Raw genomic sequence first — 24,949 nt, forward strand, 5'->3', positions numbered from 1 at the left:
TTAGGTGTCCTCCTACTGCAGGTCAGCATCAGTGATCTCTGAGACAGGGTGCCCATAGTCAGATACCGTGGACCGCTAAGGGGCAGCCAGAGTGAGCCCTGTGCCAGCTGTGACAGTGAATGAGTGGGCCCTGCCCTTTCACCCCCACGCCCTTGACCCCTTCTCATTCTGCTCCCTCCTCAGACACCCCGCCCCCCAGGCACTATTGGGCCCTGCCCCCTCCCCACATCCCTCTAGTCCTCACTGCCCACGCCCCCCTCACCCTCTGGCTTCTCTTCTCTTTCCTCTCACCCATCTCAGTCTCAGTTCTTTGGGGTCACTACTCTACGGGTGGATCAGAAGTGCCTGGCTTGCTAATTGCTGATTAATTAGTCAGCATCACAACCTCAGCTAACCCCTCTGGGCCTCAGTTCTCCCCCCTGCCATGCTGTCCTCTGTGCCTTCACTTTAGCATATTCAAGACCGTGACCAGACAGGCATGTGACGTGTAGGGAGCGGCATGGGGGAGCAAATCTGGGCTGGCCTTGAGCAGCAGCCCCCGCACCATACTTCCTTGGACTTCGTGGTCCACCTCAGCTGGAGACTAGCTCATGTGGCTCCCCTAAGCATCGTTGGCCCCTGCGTGGCTTTTAGAAGCATCTCTCTTTCTTCCTTATCTAAATTCCATAACTGAAAACAGCAATAAATCTATGTTCCTTGTGAGGCTGACCGAGGGCTTTCATACACGACATCTCCTTTGCTCTTCCTCACACTCCTCATTGTCTCCAGGCTGTTGGCAGAGGTGAGAGTGCAGATGGACACAAAGTGGAGTGGCTAATGGCTAACACCAGAACCAGGACCCAGATCGCTGACTCCTAGCCCCCACCTTCTCCATAATATTGCACTGCCTTGCTCTGAGGAAGGTTGTCATTTCCAACTCCTTCTGCTGAGGGAAGCTGGAAGGAGAGATCAGGGCTGCCAAGGTTAGGGGTGATGAGAGAGCTGGCTTCACCATGGCGAGGCCTTGACAAGGTTCTGACTACCCAGGGCTGCAGGCACCCCAGTAGGAGCGTGCTTGGCTTTGAGAGCCAACATCTGCTCTTCACATGGCTCAGCCCCAGTTGGGTGGCAGTCCTCTCTTCTTCCTCCAACTGGAGCCCTTTACTTAAGGAATGTGTCTTCCTGCCCCACCCTGTCCCCAGGCTCCCACTGAGGTAACTGAAGAGCACCTGGCCTGTCTTGTCCTGACTCCACTTCAGAAATGTTCACCTGCAGTTGTTGCCATAAATCATGGAGTCTTTCCACGTATTTGATCAGATTCCCCGAGTGGAGAATCAGATTGCTCTGGCTTGTTTCTTTGAGCCAGACCATGAAAGTCACAGGTCATAGCCAGCCTAGGAATTGGTTACCCCTGGCTCAGTCAGGTGTGGCTGGAGCCAGCAGCCTCCCGCGATACAGGACTGAGGGGCAGTGAAGGCAGCAGGACTGACACGTCCAGGGCAGGCATATCATTTGTGCCCTGGCCTTTGCCTGGGACGTGCTCCCTCCTGTCCTTATCAGGTGGTCCCTACTGATCTTCTGTGGCCCAACCCAGGTCATCTCCTTCGTGAAGTCTTCAGTGAGTGTGAGTCCGTCCTCCCTCTAAGCTTTGATACATCTCTCCTTAGTTTTCATATGGTCTTAATTAACCCTGACAAGAATATAAAATCTCAAAAGAATGAAAGGACATTTCATCTGTCTTTAATAATTCTACACATATACTAATTTTTTTAAAGCCATGATGTAACTCAGTATTTCCCAACATGCTAGGGAGAAAAAGTGCCCCGTGTTCAAATATATGTAATGAATGTTGAGTTTTAAAATGTTGCCCAAATTTCTCTGGTGTAGGACTTCTTCGAGCCCTTAATTTGCTAACATGCAGTGTAAATCTCCAAGAGGAAAATAGAATATGTAGCCTTCCTGTACTTATTGCCGTGAAATTGACTTCATGAAACACCAAAAATAGCTCCCAGAATCAGTGTTTTCTGCAGAAAACAGTTTGGGAGACACCAGTGTAGCAGTTGTTTAGGCTCAGGTGTGGACAAATCATAGTTCAAATTTGGCTTTTGGATAGGTCACTGAATTTCTCTGGGCCTGAGTTTCTTTATCTGCTCAGCAAAGATAATAATACCTACTCATAGGAGGCTGAAATGACATAGAGAGTATGCAGAGTGACTGGCCCTGGGCAGGTGCCCAATGCGTGGTCACTGCTGGTTTCTCGGTACCCTGTGTGCTGAGTTCACCACAGAGCAGGTACTCAGGAAGTGCCCACTCAGAAGCATGGAGCCATGGAGAAGTCTGGAAGGTTCCTCATAGCCGACAGAAACCCAGCAAGGCCAAAGCCGGTGGCAGCCATCCCTTGGGACAAGCTGACTCAAACACATAATTCAGTGCAGAGGTCTTCCCAGGATCCGCTCCCTGCCTGTGCCCTTATCAGAACCAGTGATCACCGATGGACCACTAACTTCTTTTTGGCCACAACAAATGCCCACTGGCCCTTAGCCACTCTCACCCAGTGTGGTGGAACCCTGCTTCGTGGATGTGGAGTTGTTTTGTGCAAATTGTATTTGCGCAATTCCTTCAAGTTCACGATGAGCTTTCCTTTATGGTTTTGTCTCATAATCTCAATCAGTACTTCACCTAGACCTCACAAAGACCAGCCTGGAGTTGTGTAACAGGGCAATTCTGATCCCAGCAACACTGAAGGATATGCAGGACAGGATTATTTTACAGAAAAAGTAAGCCAGTTAGCCAAGCCTTTGTCCTAAGATCAGTAGTCCATCAGCCTTAGCCCTGCCTGCCCGACATGCTCTTACTGATTCTTACTCATCCTCCAGAGCCCGAGGGCCTGCCTGCCTCCACATGGAGTGTGGGATGCCCCTGTCTCAGTGACTCCTCCCATGCCTGGACAGGACTGCGCAGCCAGGTCCCTCCTGGCCAGCCCTCTCAGATAGCCATGGTGACAAGGACCCTGCAGGCACTGGTTCTTCGTCCAGCTTAGAGCCTCGCTCACAGGCTTCACCATATCCCCAGATGTCCACTGGATAAACCATCCCTCTGTCCCTCTCCCTGATCACCTGGTCCCTCTCTGTGAGCTCTCACCTGGCCAACATCTACACATCCTTCATGCCACCTGCAAGGTGCTCCTTGAGAGCTGGAAACAATGAGAGGAGAGGCCACCAGCCAGGTAACAGACTGCCATCAATTTTTGCATTGGAGGATTGAAAACAGACCCAGTGTGGTGGAACCCTGCTTCGTGGATGTGGAGTTGTTTTGTGTATAAATGAACCTCCCTCTTCAGCCGCTTCCCCCTACCCTGGTAGATGCCATGTCAACTGCCTCCACATAATGCACTCTGATTTCCCCACTGTGATTTGTAATGGACTATTAAGCCAATGTGGCCCCACGAATCTCAGCCTACGAGGCAGCAATCACAAGCAAGCAGTTTGAAGTGACTTTCCCTGGCTGAGGCTGCAAACAAAGAGAGGCCAAAGCTTGGGCTGAGGCCTATTGTCAAAACACCAGTCAGAGTGGGGTCAAGAATGAAGGGGCAGGCTGTGCCGTGGGCCGGGGAAACCGCTGCTTCCTGGTAATTAGGACCCGGCAAGCCCCACAGGAGAAGGCAGACTGCATTGTCTTTTCCAGGCGTATGGAGATGACATCCCTGCAACCCATTTCATCAGAGATTGTGGGTGGAGGGGAGGCAGCCAACATTCATCAGACTTTACTCCGAGTCAAGCATTGCTGAGGACTCTATGGCCACTGGTTCACTTTCTCTTCTCAAAGACCTGACAAAGGTTCTCTTACTGGCCCCGTTACACACAAGAGGGCAAGCCACTTTGCCCAAGCTTATGGAGCTAGTATGTGGTGGAGCCAAGAGTCAAACTCAGGCAGCCTGAATTCAGAGCCTGTTCAGGATTCATGCTGCCTCATTCCTTCTATGTGATCTGGGTAAGAACCAAACCTCTTAGTGGCTTTATAACTACTTCACAGAATTACTAGAAAGATTAAATCTCATAATATCTGTCAGAGTGCTTCAGAAAGCTTGACGTTGACCATATGAACTATTAGTACTTGCTGTTGTGTGAAGAACTCTGGTCCTGCTGTAAACTAGCTAATTGAGATGTCCCAACTGGCTTTGCGAATTGGTACCTGTGAGCTTCAGCTTTCTGACCATAGAATGATACTGTTGATACATGGCCACCTCCACCTTGTTTCCTACCAACCTGACTGTCCAAGTTGTTGTAAAACCCCAGTGAGCTGAGGCCTGTAGGTGCCCTGAGGGCCCACAGTGCACCATACAAATGGAAAGCATTTATTATGATGGTAATTGTGCTGAGATGCCCTCATCAGAGAGCTGCCGGCTCTTTACAGACACAGTTCATTCATTCTCCTAAGCAGACCCAGATGGACCACCCTGGGGGACCATCTGGCTGGCAGATATGCCAAGTCAGCCTCAGAGAGATGGGGAGACTGGCTCCGCGACGGGGGCTGGAATCCTGTAACTCGCACTTTCAACCCATGCCCAACATGGGGCAGGCTGTGTTGTCTCTGAAAGAAGGGTGTAGACTCCCTTATTCCCAAATTCTCCCTGTCCTTAGGAGCCAGTTCATCAGCCCACGTCAAGTTAACGGTAAGACTATCAAGGTGACACAGAAAGCCCCATAGTCGTTTCTTGCAGCCAAACCCTTACAGCGAGGTTCTCAAGATGTGGTTACAGGACCATACTGTCATAATTTGCATAACTAGAAATGCAGGTTATCAGGCTCTATCCTAGACCTACTGAATGAAAGTTTCTGGGGGTTTCAAGAACTATTTTGATGCATGCTAAAGTCTGAGAACCACTTTCTTGGGTTAACTTGCAGTTTCAGGTGCAAAGCTCATCTGTGACTCATGGAAGGCACTCTGCAGGTGTAGGGGGGTTGCTTTATGGTAGCCCAGTTCCTGAGCAGCCTGAAGGGCAATGGAAGTTAAAAGTCTTCCCTCATGACCCCATTATTGCCCCTTCTGCCTTGGTGCCCGAATAGTCCCTGAATCTTAGGAGTGGATGAGACTATAATCCAGTTTTTTAAATCATCTTATTTGATGTAAGATAAGACAGCCTTCTCAAATTCTTTTGCTTAGGAGCCCAGAATCTGGACCTAAATCTCCTCTCTGCCCTCTAAGAAATGCAACAGTCTTAGCTGCAGACAGACCCCAGCAACTTAGTAGAGCATCAGCCCTGTCAATCCTTCCCCACCACTACCCCACCCCACCCAAACTAAATGATGATCTTTAGTGGTCCTGTTTGGTATTTCTTCCCAGTGGTAATGGAACTGCTCCCACCTGTCATTGCTAAGTGGGAAAATCAGCTCTGACAGGGAGCTCCAGGTTAATTAATAAGCAGGATGTGATCAGAAGCAAGTAGGCACACTTTCTGTTTAGTCTAGCATCCCTCAGCAATATTGATTTATCTGACTTGGGAACCTCAGGGCCAAAGACCATGCTGTGTCTCATTTATCTCTGCAGGCCCACATGGCATGTGTAGGATGCCCTGTAGCTATTTAGACTGGGGGGAATCTGCCCTGGGTTCACCAGTATTATCAGCAGAGCCCAGGTTGAAGGAACACAGAGTTCAGTGCTGTGTTGCAACTGTAGCTGGCAGGCAGCATCCCTGAAAGTGCTGGGGTTTGCCGAGGTCACTGCCTGCAAGGATGTGGATCTGACTAATGATTCAGGTCAGGGAGAGCTTGAGACTGGCCTAGGACAAGCAGGACTTGCTACCAAGGAATGTTGGCATGGACTATGGTGGAGAACCCATTGCCATCCCCCGTCTTCATCATCAGGGACCTCTTCACCCATGAGGAGGCAAGGGGCAAGGGGAGGACCCTGAAAGACAACCCTAAAACTAAACAATTGAGTGGTCTTTGGCAAGTTCTTAGATCCTTGAAAATCGTTTCTCATTTGGCTTAGAGAGAGAGCCAAACATATGTTGCAGGGTTGCTGTGAGAATCATAAATGATCTGTATATATGAAACTCCGTATCACATAAGGTCATTTTCTCTTCTCTCCAGCCCCTCTAAGGACTCGATACTTTGAGGTAAGGATATAGGATTTTGGAGTCCTAAAATATGAGGAGAACAGATTCCAAGTTAGGTGTATAATGGCTTGCAGAGTAGGTAAAAAATGAAATGGTCTGGCCACACCAATCCTTGGAGTTAGGCTTGAGCCCAGAAGTTTGGCATGAGTCCCTCCACACTTAGACACTAACCCTGAACAGAGGCCTCGCCATCGCAGGGTCTGAGCTCTGAGCTCCAAGGGTGGCCCATTGAACAGGGGAGAAGGAGACAGAGTCCAAACCACATGATTCCATTTGTCTAAAATGAAAGCTAATCTAAAGGGACAAAGTGCATGCCGGTACCTGGGCCCTGGGGTAGAGGGCAAGGATGGACTGCAAAGGGGCCTGAGGAGTTTCTTGGGGGTGATGGAGATGTTCTGTATTTTGATTATGGTGATGGCTTTGTGAGTCGAGTATGCATCACTGTCATACTTCATCAATTTGTACACTTTAAATGAGTGTGGCTTATTATACATAAAATATTCTTCAATAAAGTCGATAGCAAAAAGGAAGAGGGAGAGGCCTCAAGTCCTGCAAATTGTACTGAGGATGATTCAGCAAATGTAGGCTACCTGCTTATTCTTCCATTTTGAAAAAGAAAGGTAAGGACTTGAATAGATATTTGTACACCAGTGTTCATAGCAGCATTATAATAGCCAAAAGGTAGAAGCCACCCAAATGTCCCTCGTAGATAAACAAATTGTGGTATATACATACAATGCATTATTTGAATGCTGAATGCCTTAAAGAGGAATGAAACTCTGACACACGCTACAATATGGATGAGAACATTATGCTGAGTGAAATAGGTCAGTCACAACAGGACAAATATGGTGATTCCATTTACATGAGATACCTAGAATAGTCAAATTCATAGAGACAGAAAGTAGATGAGAAGTTTCCAGAGGCTTGGGAAGGGGCAATGAGGGGTTTACAGAATTTCAGTTTTGCAAGACAAAGAGTTCTGAAGCTGGTTGGTGGTGATGGTAATACAACAATGTGATTGTACAGAATGCCATTGTGCTATACATTTAAAATGATTAAGATGGTAAATTTTATGTTATGTGTACTTTACCACTTTTTGAAAATTTTTAAATGTAAAAAGGGAGGGGCTACCAGCTGGCTGGCTAGTAGTCATGCTGCCTGGTCAGTGTGTCCTCTACCAGACAGAAGCCAGCCAGAAAACCAGATTCTAGCAGAGAGGAGATACCAGGGCTTCAGAGGAATGATCAGGGTCCTTCTCTTCAGGCAGGATGAGAAGCCTCACTCTTAGAATGTTCCAGAAGGTTCTAGAAGGTGTACTGGACTGGCAACTGGGAAATTATGATTCTAGTCCTTCTCTATCCCTTACAACATATCTGACCTTGAATCAGCTTCCTCATCTGTTAAGTGAAGGTGGACAGTAACATGTCATAAGGTTGTTGTCAAGATCAAATGAAATAATTTATGTTCTTGAGCTTCAGAAAATGAAGAGTGCCGTGTAAATGAAGGTCTTTATTATTCTGACTCACTGTTCTTCAAGGGAGGCAAGTGAGGTCAGGGAAGCAGGTATAGACCAAGTCTGACCATCAGGGCAGAAATTAGGAGTGAAATTATCCCACTGATTGTGACAGAAGCCCAGAAAATGTGTTGCAAAATGAATGACCAGCTCTTGGGGACTGCCTGGCCAGGTCAGCTTCCTCTGATCTTTCATCTCCTCCTAGTTCAGAGACTGACAGATGGATGCAGGAATTGCTTCCTTGTTCAGTGAGTGAAATGGATGCGGTGAATAGTTTAGAGTTTGCCCCTGAGCCAGTAAAGCCAAGCTCCTCTGCACTGTGTTGTGCCTGGAACACATTCAGTCTGGCATAAGACAGGACATAAAATGTATTGGAGTTTAGTTGATTTGTTAATTTAGCTGTCAAAGGAAATCAGATGTCAAGATTCACTGCAGTGCAAAGTAGCAATTTGTGCCTCTGTCAGAAGTGCAGGTCTAAACCATGATTTAGAAGCTTTGCCAGAGCACCATGGATGTCTCAGAGATGCAGTAGCCCTGAGACGTGCCAGCAGCTTGGTGGTGCAGCCGTGGGTAAGGTCTGTCTTCCCACCCCTACCTCCTGCAGAGCTCACTGTGCCAGCAGGAGGTTCTCTGGCACCAGTCAGGGTGTAGATGAGATGTGGATTCCTGAAAATAAAGCTGGGACTCCATTCAAATAGTACCTTCCCATACATCATTTTCCCTCTAAAAATGCATGGAATCCCTGCCCTGCCTGCCTCCTGGAGTGATTGTGAGAAACTAATGAGATAATGAATGTGAAAGTGTTTGAAGAGTTTCATGAATAGAAACGCAGGGGGAATTGATCTCCTTAGTATGTAAGCAGTGGTCTAGGAAGAGAGGAAGAACTGACTCTCTCTTCTCTTAGAGTAACTTTACTTCCTTTTTTCTGATTGTAGAAGTTATATATGCCCATTATAGATCACATAAATTCAGAAGAAAACTCAAAGCATTCAAAATCCTCCAGCTCAGAAGTAATTTTGATGAACAATTTGATATATCCCTTCTAGTTTTTCTTTTTGTGTGTATAAATGGATTTTGCCATGCTGTTCCAACAATCTTAGATACAGGTGGATTTTATCTTTTTTTTTTAGTTAATTTGAAACATGAAAGTGTTCTCATGTTAGTAAGAGTTCTTTAGAAACATCTTTTTGTGTGACACAGGTGTGCCATTATTACCATTTCCCTATCGTTGAATTTCTTGTCTTCTTTCTTTTCTTTTCCTATCTTTTCTTTTCTTTCTTTCTTATTTTACTTTTATGGTATTATAATCTGCCATGAATGTCTTTGGGTCTAAATGTCTGTATAACTCTCTGTTTCCCCAAGGCCCTTTCCTAGAAAGGGAACTTTGGGGTCTAAGAGTCTGAACAAAGTTTTTAAGGTTCTTGCAACCTATTCCCAAATATTTCTGGAAAAGATCTATCAATTCTCATTTTCACCAGCAGTGTGTAAGTCCCTCACTCACTATATTCTTGCTAATAATGAATATTATTTTAAAATCTTTGCTAATTTGATGCAGCTCAACTTTTTAAAATCTAACCCTCAGTTGACTTTTGTGCTTCAAAGATAGCACTGGGAGAAATGATTAAATGAACATGCTATTGTATTGACTCTACAGATGCAGATGAAGACATTGTTAACTGTAGCATTTAACTGTAACCTACAAAACAATTTCTCTTAGAGCTCAATGGCAGAAGAAAGCATTCACCTAATAACACTTTGAACCTGATAATTGATCCTGTTTCCCTTTTTGCTTTGGCTCCTAGGAAGCACAGAAAGGTACTTTAGCCAAATTTTAGTTATCATGTAGAAATCTTATGGCACATTTATACTAAAATATTACCCTTAGATCACCCTAACTTATTTATTTATATACTTTTATTATATGTAATTGCAGATCACCTCAAATCCTTTTTTGAACAAAACAGAAATAGTAAGTTTTTTATCTGTTATCTTTAAAGACTTGAGCTCGTTTATTCTCACTGAAGAGAGTAACATTGCTTTCAGTAAAGTGTACTTTATAAGAAGCTCTTCTGGCTTCTTTTTCCAACTTGTCCCAACCCCCTCAGCTCATACCTGGGGTCACCCAGGCAACCTGCTCTTCACTGAGCATGCTGTTTTCTTCCTGGGACTCCCTTGTCCCCTCTCCTTGTTTGGTAAACTCCTGCCCATTCTTGGAGCACAACTCATGTGTCACCTCTTCTCTAGACCCTTCCCTTTCCCCTAGTCAAACACCTCTCCTGTGTGTGCCTATCATTTATACATTCCAGTTATCAATTTCTGAGTAGCAAATACTCCAGAGTACAGCTGTTTAAAACAGCAATTATATCTCACGATTTTGTGGGACAAGAATTCAAGCAGGACTCAACTAGGTGATTGATAGAGGTCACGCAGTAGTATTTCAGCTGGCAGATCAGCTGGTATGCAGGGTCCGGGATAGTTTTGCTGCATGTCTGCTGCATTGGCAAAGATAGCCAGGAGGCTGGACTCAGCTGGGATTGTCCCCCAAGTGCCTACAGATGACCTCTCCAGCATGGTAGCCTTGGAGGTGTCAGTCTTCTTACATAGAAGCTCCAGGCTCCAAGGCCAGATGTATCTATGCACAAAGTGGGAGTTGCATGGCTTTTTATGATCTAATCTCAAAGGTTACATGGTCAGGGAGTGTATAGCTCAAGTGGTAGAGTGCATGTGCACGAAGCCCTGGGTTCAATCCCCAGTACCTCCATTAAAAAAAATTAAGTAAGTAAAAGCTAATTACACTCCCCGCCGAAAGAGTCCCCCAAAAAGTTACATGGTGGCTTCTGCCATATGCTATTAGTCCAAACAGTTACAAGCCTGCCCGGATTCAAGAGGAAGACACAGAAATCCTCACCTCCCAAAAGTCCTCTCTCAAGAGGATTGTTAAAGAATCTACAGATTAGTTTTAAAACTATCACAATACACGCTTATTTTAGCACTTATCAGATGATGATGGTGATAATGATTGTGACGATGATTTGTCCACATATTTGCCCCAACATACAGGATGGCTTCAAGAGTGTGGACTATGTTTTCTTCATCATCTACCATTTATTGAACACCTACTATGTACCAGGCACTGACATTTACCTGTAGCTTTTCTAAACCTTGAAAGAACCCTGAAAGATAGATGCTGAAGCTCAAGGCAGTCAAGTACTTTGTACAAGACCAAGTGGTGAAGTCAGAATTCAGATTTGGTCCGTCTGTCTCCAAAACCGATTATCCTTGCTTAGCCTCTGTGCATGCTTGGCAATTAGACAGACCAGTGGAGATTCAGGACAACCACACAATTAAAAAACTTTCCATGGGTCATCCTCATACTCCCAGGAGTTCCCTAGCAGAATCACTTTCCCCTTTGGACCCTTCTGAACTGAGAGAGGACATGTGTCTGTGCCCCTGCAGCTTGGCAGGTCTGCCCAAGCCCTGTAGGCATGAACCGTCCTGTAGGTGTCCTCACAGATCTGCTCCATCAAATCTTGTCTCTCTTCTCAAATATTTTCTCTAAAAGAAATTGTAAACTCTGCTCAGTAGCACTTCACTCTCAAGCATATAGTGCCTGTCAGAAACTCCCCTGGGTGTTCGAGAAATGCTCATAAAAGTGGAAGTGGAGCCCCGTGTGCCTGGGGACCTGCTGGGCTGGAAGCAGCCCTCTGCATGACGTGCCCCACATCTAACAGCAAGAGTGGAGGCTGAGAGGACTCTAGCTGAGCTGAGAGTCTCCCCATAGGCTTTCCAAATTGTCACTCACATTTATCACCATTACCAGGCCGGCTGCTCCCTTCAACCTACCCTGCATCTTCCTACTACACGTGGGAGTCTTCTCCACTCTTCCCTGTTTTGGGCTGAGACCTTGCCCCATGGCAGTGGGGAGGGAGCCTCTTACAGCTCACTTGGTCCAACCCCATCACTTCCTAGATAAGCAGACTGAGGCCGAAAGGGCCTGGTCCCACATCACTCGGCTAGTACATGGCTGCATCCACTGCCTCAAACGCCAGTATATTTCAGTGGAAGCCAAACAGAAGAGGGATTTAAAAGAAGAGGAAAGAAGAACCTGAACTCCTCGGAGAGCCACTGCAACGGCTTTTCTCATTAGGCTGTATTGATGTCTTCTTGCCCTGCCATCTTAATTAGGACTTATTTTCAAGGCCAGCATAATCAATAGGCTGATAATCATAATTAGGAAGTCTGGCAAAATCATCTTCTTGGAGTTTTTTTTAATTGTGGTGAAATACATATAACATAAAACCATTTTAATGTACACAGTTCAGTCATGTTAGAAAACATTCATGTTGTGCAACCAATGACCAGAACCTTTTCACCTTGCAAAACTGAAACTCTGTTGAAACAGCAATTCCTCATCCTCCCCTCCCCCATTCCCTGGAAACCAGCATTCCACTATTAATGCGATTTGAATTTCTATGAATTCGGCTACTCTAGGTACTTCATATAAGTGGAATCATACAGTATATCTTTTTTGTGACTGGCTTGTTTCACTTAGCATAATGTCCACATGTTGCAGCATGTGTCATAACTTCTTTCCTTTTTAAGGTTGAATAATATTTTATTGTATGTATAGACCACACTTTGTTTATCCCTTCATCTGTTGATGGAAACGTGGGTTGCTTCCACCTTTTGGCTATTGTGAATAATGCTGGAGTGAACATGGGTATACAAATATCTTTTCCAAACCTTGCTTTCAGTTATTTTGGACATATACCCATAAGTGAATATCTGAATCTTGTGGTAATTATATCTTTAATTTTTTGAGGAACCACCATACTGTTTTCCATAATGAATGCATCATTTTACATTCCCATCAACAGTGTACAGGGTTCCAGTTTCTTCTCCACATCTTATCAACACTTGCTATTTTCCATTTTTCTAATAGTAACCATTCTAAATCACTCATCATCTTACATATTTCAGTCATGTTCATTCAGACTCAAGTGAAAGCTAATACACACAAAAATGGCTGGAACATAGTAGGTACCCATTGAATAGTATTTCTTCTTGTTATTTTTTATCCTTCTTCTCTGCCTATCTTCCAGCTTTCCTTATTCCCTGGATTCCTCCCAGTTTTGTGGTTCTGAGAAGGTCGGACGCCAGCATGAGGGTCTTAGAAAAGAACTAACGACTGAAAATGTAAAGAGATTCTTGACTCGTAGCCAAAGCAAGTGACCTTGATCTTTTCACAGGAGACTCTACCCCCTCTCCAGATTTCTTTGCCTATCAAACTGAATAACATGGAAGCTCTCACTTTTTCTCCAAGGAAACCCTAATTCATCTCGACTCTGACTGGAAGTGGCCCTTCCACTGAACACTGATAGCTTGGGGCCTGGTACCAGCTTCCCTCATAGTTTTGAGCCTGGAATGGAAAGTACTTTCTGACAGCCTCTCAGCCTCTCACCAGTGGTTTACAGAGTACTTTTCCATAACTGCCTGCTTTGACCCCAGCAGCCTCTGACAGAGATGGGATTTGTCCCACCCAGGAGATAAACTCTGAATTCTGATATTCAAGCCCCATCTTGTTCCCCTGTGCCTGGACCCTGTCTTAGCACCTACCTGATACATCACTCCCCTAAAAATATTTTACCAGCATTGGAGGGACTAGAATCCAGTCCGGAACCCCAGGCAGCCTCGCTCTTCTCCCCTCAAGGGTTCCTGAGACTGCTGGGGCCTCTATCTCCAGCCTGCTGCTTGCATTCTCCCTCTGGTGCTCCCCTGGCCTGCAGTCCTCCATCCTCCCTCTGGTTACTCCTGGGGCTTCTAACATGGCCTTTTCCACCTGGTGGATCTAGCATGTTGATTAAGAGCATGGGCTTCAGAATCAGGTAGATGTAAAATCCTGCCTTTATAACCTTGGGAATGTATTTATAAATCCTTGGGTCCCAGTTTCCTTCTCAGTAAAATGGGGATAATAACTACTTCACAGAGTTGCAGTAAGGTCTAAATAAAATAATGAATATAAAGCCTTTAATATGGTCCCTAGAAGACGATAAGCGGGGAGGGCGGTAGTTATTCTTATCGTGGTTGATGTGTGCATCAGCTCCCAATGGCTGTCTTAACACTTCCTCAAGCAGCCATCCCTTCCACCATGGCTTCCATGGAGGGAATGCAGGCAAGATGACCTCCCATCTGTCTTCAGGAAGCTGAATCTACCTAACTCCCTTCGGTGGAGGTGCCTTGTGAGGCCACTCCCCATAATGAGCTCTTCTGTCTCTACTCCTGCGGTCTGAGTGATTCCTACTCGCGTTTGCTCTCCTTTCCAAGCAGCCTTCTCCACTGCACAATCTGCATATTCCTCCAGTGGTCTCAGTTGTAGCTGTAATTTGTTTGTGATTAGCATTAATTCTCCAAGGTGTGATTGAGATTGTTCATTGTTTACTGAACAAACAAGAGGAGAAAATGACATAGTATATGGGAAGCTGTGGTGCATTATGGTTAAATGTCACTGCTTTTCAGGAAGATTAATGGTAAATGTGCACAGAGGTCATTTATAACATTAAAAATAAAATTATTGCTGTGTCTTTTCAGCAAAGCAATGAAGATAAATGTCGCATAGAGAAACCTTGGGGAAAAGACGATGCAACAAAATCAAGGGGTATTGAGTCTACAAAAGAGATAAGAAATTTTTTAATTTCTTCTGAGAGCTCAACCGCGAAAATGCAAAACTCACTGCTATCCTGCTGATGGCCTACGAGAGTCCTTGTGGTTCTTCTTGAGTTTATATGGAGATTAACTTTGTCTGAGGAGCTGGGATTTTGAAACAAGCCCTCAGTGGCTCTGCCATGTCAGCTGGCAGCCATAGTTTCATCCTAGCACCATCCTGGATGTCCCCTCTCTCTCAGCTTCACTTTAGGCCATCAGCTTGTCCTGTCAAGGTCACTTCCAACATGAAACTCATATCACTCACCTCCCTCCGACTCCACTGTCACTAGGCTCAGGCAGGTTGCCTTCATCACTTGCTGGGCCGCTTGCAATGACCTACAAACTGGGTTTCCCAGTTCTATCGCCCCTCTAGTCCATTTTTCCTAAATCACTTAGAATGATCTTTTTAAAAGTGAATCAAGTTATCTTCAGTCTCTTGTCTAAACTCCTTAAACAAAATCTACATCCCTTCCCACAGCCTACAAGATCCTGCCTGATTGGGCCTCTGCCTCTCTCCCTCCCCAGCCACTCTTCATGCCCCTCCTGACCCTCTGTGACCCTCCTGAGCCACACTGGTCTTTGCTCTGTTTCTAGATCATTAGCATCCTTTCCCACCCCGGCAATGCAGTTCCTGCTCCTCCGCAGCCTTTTCACATGGCTGACTTCTCTTATTCTTCAGTATCAGCTCAAATATCGCCTCTCTGGAGAGGCTCATGTGGCCACCTATCAAATTAGGTCACCTGTGTTACCCTCTGTTCACCACTCTAACCCCAGGCTCTTAGTAGAAGCTTTAAACATAGTTGTTCAATAGTCCAAAGATTGAATGGGATTTGTCAGGGTGGTGGTGATGTGTTGTGTGTGGAATTTCTACAGTGTAACCTAAAGTAATTAGCAGTTTCCAGAATCCATAGACATTCTTCCTCACCCCATTCTTTTACTTAAACTTGGTGATCTATTTTCGCACTCCTTCAACATCCATTCATTAGCACTTGCTATGTACCAGGCACTCTCCAGGAAATAAAATAAGTAAAGCAGACCCCCTGCCTCAAAGAATTTAAAATTTAGTGGGAGAAGCCAGCAGTGCAGACATAATTGCCCGATGAGGGAGATGAGTACACAGTTAAAGGTGTACAGTGATCTCCAGAGCACCCCAGAGGGAGGCACACATCTTTCGTCAAGAAAGAAGAACAAGCACTCGGGGAAAGAGACATCTGAGTTGGGAGGAATTGCTCAGATGAAGAAGATGATTCTAGACAACGCAGTCGAGTTACACAAAGGCGTAGCTGTGACTGCAGTCAAGAAACTGCAAGTCATGGTCTTTAGCTAAAGATGCACAGGAACACAGGGATGCTGGGAAAGTGGGCAGTGCCAGGCGTGCAAATTTGGACATGCTATGGAAACTAGCAAAGGTTTAGGATTAGGACCCAAAGGGAGCTGAGGTCAGAAGGCTAATTCTGGTGGTGGGGTGACTTCACAGACAAATAATCTTGATAATTCATCATTGCAATTACCCTCACAGCTATTATTTGTGTTGTAAATTACTATTGGGTTTGTTCCTGCGACTGTTTTGCTGAAAGGTCTGGCCCTGTCGATTTTCACCTCTACTACGAGATGTGAGGGCTCCCCTAAATTTGGCCTGTCCAACCCCGCCATTGACCGCTTCCCACCCACCCTCCACAGCCAATTCTCCCAAACTCCTTGGAATATTCTCTGAAGTTAGCTCAGAAGAACCCCACATATAGTTTTATGTAGAAAATGTCATTTGATCCTCACAAAAATCCTGTAAATTAGATAGCATCCCTGATTTACAGAAGAGAAAAGCCTGTGAACTGTGTCAGAGTTCACATCGCCAGCAAGTAGAAGAGCAGACTGGAACCTAGGATTATTTACCCTGCACCTTAGTGAGGGTCTCTCAACACAAACCGAACAGAGTGGTGCCTTGGGCCTGCTGGAGTAGTAAGAGGAATGGAATCGAGGCAGGAGGGGAACTCTGAGAATCCTGGACTAAGGAAGGGATAGTCACCAGGAGGGCAGTGGGTGGTGCTGGAAGGCTTGGGATTCTTCCAAGGGGAGAAGGAATTGAAGACCCATGAATTTCCCTCACACTAGAGATTCCCAGATTTCGGTGCAGCCAGTTGTCACCAAGGGAGCTTGTGGAGCATACTGGACCCAGAGTCCCACCCCCAGAGATTCTGATTCTGTAGGTCTTCAGGGGGCCCCGGAAGCAGCCTGACTCCCAAGCTCCCGTGTGGCTTCGATGTAGAGGGTCTGTGGACACACCATCAAGGCGACAGCCTAACCCTGTGGTTAATGTGAGTGGCTGGCTGTGGAGAGTCTGCAAACCAGGAAACTTAGGCCCAGAGGAGTGACTTGCTCATGGCCCCACAGGCCTAGTGGCAAGGCCAGGCCTCAACCAGTTCTCCTGACTCCCAACACACAGCGCTTTCTCACCCAGTCCGCTGGGCCCTCCGTAGCTAGGCTCTCTCCTCACTGAATTACATTTTGAGTAGGAATCCAAGATGCCAGTTGTTTAATGAGGTTGTCCACACTACAATTTATGAGGCCCAAAGCCCTCAGCAGGACTGGTCTCTGCCAGGCTTAATTTACACAGTTCTCAGGCCTTCCAACACCCCCATTAACGTCAGCACAGCAGCGGCGGCGGCTGTTAGCCTGTGCGTGCTGTTTGACTGCGTCCTCATCGTGTCACCATTCATCTTCATGTCTCTAGGCTTGTTTACCCTTGAGCACCTGATTCTCCTCGTCCCAGGAAACAGTAAGTTTCCACTGGCAAGTGGGAGCCTGGCCCAGCCTCTGGGCTCCAGCCCCACTCCTGACCTCCCCACGCTCTAGAAGCCAGCCCGCCCCACCTGTCATCTCCTCTTCTCTTTAATTTAAGAACAAGACCCCCTTCTCACTGATGCAGCACTCCATTTTTCCACCTTTACGAGTGTCATCAGTTAGGCAAGAGCAAGCATGTGGGAGGTGGCCTGAAAGCTGATACAAATGTGCCTTTTTTTAATGCCACATGAATCACCTTAATTAAAAATTAATTAAGTGCCCTAAAATTTGACATTCGTTTAAAAAAGAAATTTGAGTTAGGAGAGCTGTGTAGATTTTGTAGCATCAAATCTCTAAGACACGATTGAAGGAGAGGGTGTGGGTTTCTGTTTGGAATACACAATTAGGGAGACGGAATCATTCCCAGTGAGTGAACCCAGTAAGTCACCCATGGTGTCCAACAGCGGTTCATATAACCTGACTCAGGCCATACATGTCTTGGGTGCCAATCTGAACTGATTTCTACCACATCCAGAGAGGAGATAAATGGACAAACAAATGTGGTATGCTGTTTCCAGAGAGATGTTCCAGGATGCAAATGACAGATGACTGAGGTGGGAAAAGCCAACATTGAGGCAACCAAGGGAAGCTTGCCGGGTGAGTGACTTGGCAGCAGGTTCCAGGGGAGTCATTAAATGATCAGCATTAATAAAGATGGTACGAACTGTAGCAAATCAACCCTGCAAACAGATACCCAGCAACAACCACTGCTCAGAACTCCAGAATCAGGATGTCAAAGATGGAAGGGGTTTGGAGATTGGACTTGAGGCTACCCCCTCATTGTACCAGGGGGAAGTGGGAAACTATGGAGGTAAGAGGCTCACCAAAGACACATAGGTGCTCAGAAGCAGATCCTCCAGGCCTCCAAGGAAGTGGTTCTCAACCACATGCTTGTGAGAATCACCCGGGGAGCTTTTAAAACTACCAGTGCCGAGGGCCTGTCCTCCATACAGGTTTCATTGGTCCAGTTGGGGACTGAACATCAGCAATATTTCTAACTTCCCAGATGACTCCAGGGGCAGTCAGGGTGTGCTCCGGCGGGCTAGCTAATCTAAGTCATGGGAGAGGAACTCCACCTGGGAGTTTTCCTGTGGTTTACTAGCCGTGAGACCTCAGGCCAAGCACCTAGCAAGTAACTGGTTGCATTTTGTAGTGCCTTACTGTTTTTGAAAGCATTTCTCTCTACATTATTTAATCTCTTTAATTCTCAGCCTTAATGATTAATCAAATAAGAATAATAATAACTTCTGCCAATTTTTTATAAGGTTCAAACAGGGAAGGATTAAGAAAGCACATTGTGAACTGTTAAAATGCTATACAAAGATGAGGAATGATGACACTTTACTACCCCCAGTGACTTACATTATTACTCTGGGAAGAACTGCCTTTTCAAAGGTAATAAATAAAGTTCTATAGAGAAGACACTTAAAAACAAAAGATCCCCAAGCACCAGCTCTCCCCAGAGTGGCTTGATTTTAGCTCTCCCTAATCCTTCTGTGGTTAGGGCATTTGGTGTGCCAGCGGTTTCCAGGAGTCATGGGCACTCATGACCAGAAGACATCAGGAAGTGCCAGCAGGAAGTGGCTCTTCATGTCCGAGCTCCTCCCCTTCCTCGCTGCAGTGGAGCAGGCTATGACCATCCAGGGCTCAGGCTACCCTACTCCACAAGCCAGAACAATCATTTCACAACCACAGAAAGGATGCTCTTTAGGAAACTCAGGCCCTTGATTAAAACCATGCACCAAGGGTGTTTTCCTCCCTGGAATTTATGGGCCCCATAAAAAAAAAAGAACTTGAGAAGACAGAGCGGTTGTTTTTTGTTGCGCCTCATTAGTTTTGAGTTTGGGCTGGCAGTAGAGATCAGAGTACCAGGCATCTATCTAGCTGAATCTCTCGCAAGCATAAAGTTTCCCGTGGTGTGGAGGAGGCTGTGCCAGGAGCCTGGACGTCTCCAGCCGGGGAAAGGAGATCGGGAGGAGTTGGTAGAAGGAGATGGTTTCTCTGGGCTGTGGCTGTGCAGCAGAGAGGTCTTGGGGATCAAGCTGGGGCATCCAGAGGGTGAAAGCAGCACTCCCCTCCCACGACTGGACCCCTCCTTTGTCCAGATTTGTGAGTGAAGAGCAGGGGTACTGACCCCCTGCCCCTTCGTACCCTTTATCACTATTCCTGAGGACACCCATCACTGGCAGGGGGGAGGGGGTTTACCCCACAGACAGACACAGTACAAAGGATAGAGAACAAGATGTGAACATGTGGAATTTCCACCAGTCTCTCAGCAGCCCAGGTAACCACTCTGAACCTTTGTATTCTCAGCTATAACGATAGCTTCCACAGATACCCTCAGTGCAGTGCAGGTCCCAAACGCTGAGGTGGGGGATCGTAGACTCATGAAGATGAGGAGCCTTGACCCCTCCCTTCAAGTCCCTTATGGTTTGAGAAGGAAGGCAAGCATACAAACAGCTAGTTACAACGTAACAGCTGAATGCCCACCATGTTAAATGCAAAAGGAAGAAGTAATGAGCTGTAGAAGCCCAAGTGAAAGGACAGTTTGTGGAGGGGGAAGGAATGGGAGAATCCATGAAAACGCCGCAGATGAGGGGGTGAGACCTGCATCCCCATGCTGAAAGGAGTTGGTGGTGGAAGGTGTTCCCTAACGAGCCGGCAACCTCAGCAGTGAGATAGCAGCCCGGAGGCTACGAAGGGCGACCCACACAGTACCTACCGACCCACGTGGAACAGGCTCTCCAAAGCACAGGAGAAAAAGGAAATCACCAAGGGAAATATGGATAGGTTTGGATTACGTGCAAATTTTAAACTCCGAGATATCAAGAAGCGTTGTAAACAGAATGGAAATACACATAAAATACTGGGGAAAATGTCAAGCATGTAGTAAATAGTTTCACATTCTTATTAGTAACCTCATACAATTCAGTGGGAGGACATGAAGAACCTAATGGACGCACTGGCAAAAGGAAGTAGGCAGTTCCCTAAAAGTCAGAGTGAAATCAAGCTAGAAGCACACGGGAAAAATATACACCCTTGCAACTATCAAAGAAACACAAATAAAACAGCAGGGAGACACTGCTAGTTAAAAATCATAAGAATATTCAGGGTTGGCCAGGACGTAGTGAGAGGAGTGTGCACGTATGACCACAGCTAGTGAGAGTGTAAATTGGATTAACTTCTGGAAGGCAATTTGGCAATATGTATCGAGGGCCTTCAAAGTGTTTATGCCCTTTGATTCAGTAATCCCACTTTTGGGAATCGATCCTATGAAAATAGTCTGAAAGGCGGGCAAAGGTTTATGCTCAAAGATAGTCTTCAAAGTGTTATTATAAACAGTCTAACAATCCGATCATTGAATGATGTTGAAATAAATGATGGTACCTATCACGCAGTGTTGTAGACATTGAAAGGTATTCTTATGGGGAATTTCTAAACCCTTGGAAAAGCTTGTGATATAACCTTAATTGATTTAAGCTATAATATACACATGTAACACAACTATACACACGTTTGAAGCATAGACCAAAATAACTAAAGAGAAATCTACTGAGATGTTAAAAACAATGGCCTCTGGGTGGTAGGATTCTGGGCATTGTTTTGTTTATTTTTATCCTGGTTTTGAACTCTAGACAATAGGCATATGTTTTTCAAATGAATGAAAGTAAAAGAAGCTATGAAAGTAAAAGCTGTTTGGGGAATGACAAGTAATTGGCGTGTGAAACATGCACGTGTTCATGAAAACCCACGATGAGAAACAAGGCCAAATCATAAGGTGTGAGTAAAACAGAACACAGCTTGCATTTGTTCCATAGGCGGAGCGGACTTTACAGGTGTTTTATTTTGTGCGTGTTTTCTTCAGTAGGGCTGGGAACGAGGGCAATAAGATCCTAACTGTATTTCATGATCATATATAAGGCAGAAGAAAAAATGCTTTGGAAACCGGAAATCAAGCAAATGTGAAAGAGAATTTTTCTTACTATCCTAAACACCTCTAACCTCTTCCTCACATTACAAAGGAAGTAGGCAGTTCCCTAAAAGTCAGAGTCAGCATGACTCTCGCTGCTGTCATCACATCTGCGTCTCACTCTGACTTTCTTGCTGTCCTTTTGGGGGAACCCTTCTGATTACATTGGGCCCACCAAGATAATCAGGATAACCTCCCATCTAAAGATCCTTAACTTAATCACCCCAGCAAAGTCTCTTACACCACAGGTTTGGGGGATTAGGATATGGGTCTTGGAGGGGTCCATTATTCAACCAGCCATAGACAGGTCACCTACTGCACAGGCTTTTCGTGAACCCTCCTGGGGACCAGGTACTAAGTAGTGCTGGGAACACCAGGAGGCTCAAGCAACTTGGTGAAGAAGATGGGAACATACACACATGTTCTAGCACCAGGTTGCATAGAACCAATGCCAGATGGGTCTGGAGCACAGAGTTCATGGGGAGAAACAGAGAGTGGTGAGACCGGAAAGGAAATTTGGGCCCAGATCACGAGGACCTTTCAGAGCAGGTGAAAGAGTTTCGACATGATTGTCTGAAGGAAGCAGGCCCTGTGATTCCCATGCCCAGGAGTCACCGAGAACGCCCAGCCAGGCGGGAGGCCGATCCTGCAACGCTGGGTGGCCATCTGCCGTCAGCTGACAAGTTGAGCCTTGTCTGGACAATCCTGGGACGAGGGCCCAAGGCCACCTCTAGCACTCCCCTTTAATGAGATGGAGAGGGAAGCTTTACAGTCTGACAGTCTTGGTCTGAATCCCATTTATCAGCTATGTGACCTTAGGCAAGACACTTAGCCTCTCTGACTCCATTTCCCCACTTAGGAAATGGGCATCGTTAAGACTTGCCTAGCTTCTTTACAGAGCCGGATGTGCTGAGGTGCACAGAAGGATTCTAGAAGTAAACAGGCTGGACTTGATGTTAGTTTCAGTGCTGTTTGGAACCAGAAAATAATGAAATTTTAGATGTTAAAGATCATCTAACCTGGAGAGACTCACATCACAATCAGCTGGGAGGTTTTATTAAAATAAAACTTAATAAAGGGGAATCTAATTTTACAGCCAGAGTTGGAGAATCCCACCCCCTATGTGAGGCCCAGAGAAGCTGTGGGACTCGGCCAAGTAAGGGTCCTGGTTAATCCTCTCTACCACCCAGCTGAGCTTTGAGGTGGGTAGGATGGGGGTGGAGAGACTGTTGAGGCACCAGCTACAATGAGGACAGAGCTAGGAAAGAGGACAAAGTACAAGGCAAGTAGACTTGGGTGTCAACCCAAGTGGGCCCTGCCTGCTCATCTCCACAGGGACCAGAGGCCCCCCACCATCCCACACCAAGGTTGGGTGGCAGCAGGCACAGTCAGAAATAGCAACCAGGCCCTTGCTAGGTAGACCCCAGGCAAGTCACCCATTCACTGGCAGGCTAGGCCAGGCCAGCTGAAGCCTGGCTCTCTGAGGTCACAGGTTGATTAATTATCATAACTCATTGCTCTTGATACGAAAAGAAATATCTGCTAGCATGTTTGTTTTAAACTGTCACCTCTCCCTTTCTCCACTGGATTATTTCAGAACTGGACAAGACCTTGGAAATACCATCAAAACCCCTCCTTTTATATATGGGGAGACAGGAGCCAGAAGGAGAAGGGACAGGGTCAGCGTCACACAGACAGTCGTGGAGGAACCGGTCCAGGGCCCAGGGCCTGGCTCTCATGGTGTTCTTTCAGCCCACAACAGAAAGTGTTGTGTGTTTTAGTTACTCCATTGGTGAGATCTGGGGTCAAGAACGTGGGGACAACATGCTGGGCCAGATATGCCTGTTGGTACCCCAAATTTGACATTAAGGGGAGAGCTGTCTGTGTGCAGATGAGACCCCACCTGTATGCTGCTCACCTGGCACACTAAAGCTACGGTTGGGACCCCAAAGTGGCTCAAACCTCAGACCACTCTACTACCCCCATCGTGGCCAGTGGGCTGGAGGGTTAGGGCTTTGACTTCCTCTCAGCCTCCTGGTGTTGACCCTGTTTGGGGCCAGATTAAAATCACTGGTGATGTCTCAAACCTTGGAATGTGAATGGCGGGGGATGGGGAGATCCTTTCCTTGCAGCCTTCCCACTGGGACACCCAAGCTGACCAGGGGTGTGTGTCTCTATGTGCTCTCCAGGAACGTCCCCTGGCTCCAAGATGGCCTTGCAGAGCTCCTTCACATGCTGGAACGGGACAGTCCTCCAGCTCGGGCAGGCCTGTGACTTCCACCAGGACTGTGCCCAGGGAGAAGACGAGGGCCAGCTGTGCAGTGAGTAGATGGGGCTGCCCCGCCCCTGCATGCTCATATGCCCCTCCTGTCCCCCACAGCCCACCCAAGGCACATGAGCTTGAATAACCCCCATAAGTCCAGTGCCACTTGTGTCCTCTCAGTGGCAACTTTTAAAAGCTACATAGTCTTCAAAAGACAGAGCTAAGACCTGCAGTCTAGAAACAACGTATAAATTAAGAACCAAGCAAGATCATGTAAGTCATGCTCTCAGTGTCCTCATGCATAGAGAGAACATGCAGGCTAAAGCCCAACTCTCACATGACATGAGAACGCCCCAACTCTACGCCCGGACCACTCTCACTTTTTAGGCCTTTCTTTCATCCGCGACCTGCCTCTTTCTCTTTCATCCGCCCCTCCTTCTATGTGCCCTAGCTCCAGCCATCTCAAACCACTTCTCAGCTCCCTCCCACCTCTCTGGCTTTGATCAGCTTATCCTTTGCCCAGAATACCCTTTTCCTCCTTGAGTCATACCTGCTCCTTTAAAACTCAGCTCAAGAGTCAATTCTTCTGGGAAGCCTCTTCTGACCATTTCCCACAAGTACACTTGGTTCTTCTTCCTCTGGACCCCTTCAAATGGTGCATCTATTCCATCTGCCATGACATTCATTATTTTTAACAGCTTTTTAGAGATATAATGTATACACCATGCAATTCACTCATTTAAAGTGTATGATTTAGTGTATTTAGTAGAGTCACAGGGTTGTGCAACTGTCACCATGATCTAATTTTAGAACATTTTTATCACTCCAGATAGAAACACCTAGCAGTCTCCAACCGCTCCTCTCCACCTCCCCCTCACCACTACTAGCCCCAAGTAACCACTAGTCTACTTCCTGTTTCTATAGATGTGCTTATTCTGGGCACTTCATATAAATGGAATCATATACTATGTGGTCTTTTGTGATTAGCTTCTTTCACTTAGCATAATGTTTTCAGGGTCCATCCATGTTGTAGCATATATCAGTACTGCATTCCTTTTTATTGCCAAATAATATTTTACTGCATGGAGATACCACATTTTGCTTATCCATTCATTAATTGCTGGGCATTTGAGTTGATTCCACTTTTTGTCTATTATGAAGAATGCTGCTGTAGCCATTCATGTACAAGTTTTTGTGTGGACAGATATTTTCATTTCTCTTGGAAATGAAATTTGCTACCTAGGAGTAGAATTGCTGGTTCGTATGGTAACTTTATATTTAACATTGTGAGGGACATTCAATCTGTTTTCCAAAATGGCTACACCATCTTCTATTCCCACCAGTAATGTGTAAGGGTTCCAGTTCTCCACATCCTCCTCAGCACTTACTATTACCTGTCTTTTTATGTTAGCAGTCCTAGTGGGCATGCATCCATTGCCTCTCATGGAGGTGGCCTCCCTGTCTCTCTCCCTCACTGCGGGCAGGTTGGGTCTGGTATTCTTCCCCACACCAAGATCTTGGATGATTCCTGGTGCAGCATAGGTGCTCACCGACTTTTTGTTG

The 24,949-nt window shown here is 46.2% G+C and overlaps 1 protein-coding gene across 1 annotated transcript in view; it reads left to right on the forward strand.

Moving 5' to 3' along the window:
* ALK (ALK receptor tyrosine kinase) overlaps positions 1-24,949 on the forward strand; it is a 675,174-nt gene that overhangs the window by 515,767 nt on the left and 134,458 nt on the right. Inside the window, exon 6 of the mRNA XM_072937961.1 lies at positions 23,313-23,444. Within this exon, the coding sequence (XP_072794062.1) occupies positions 23,313-23,444 (132 nt within the window). The remainder of the gene's footprint in view (positions 1-23,312; positions 23,445-24,949) is intronic.

Source organism: Vicugna pacos, chromosome 15 (genome assembly GCF_048564905.1).
Source record: "Vicugna pacos chromosome 15, VicPac4, whole genome shotgun sequence".
Taxonomy (NCBI): domain Eukaryota; kingdom Metazoa; phylum Chordata; class Mammalia; order Artiodactyla; family Camelidae; genus Vicugna; species Vicugna pacos.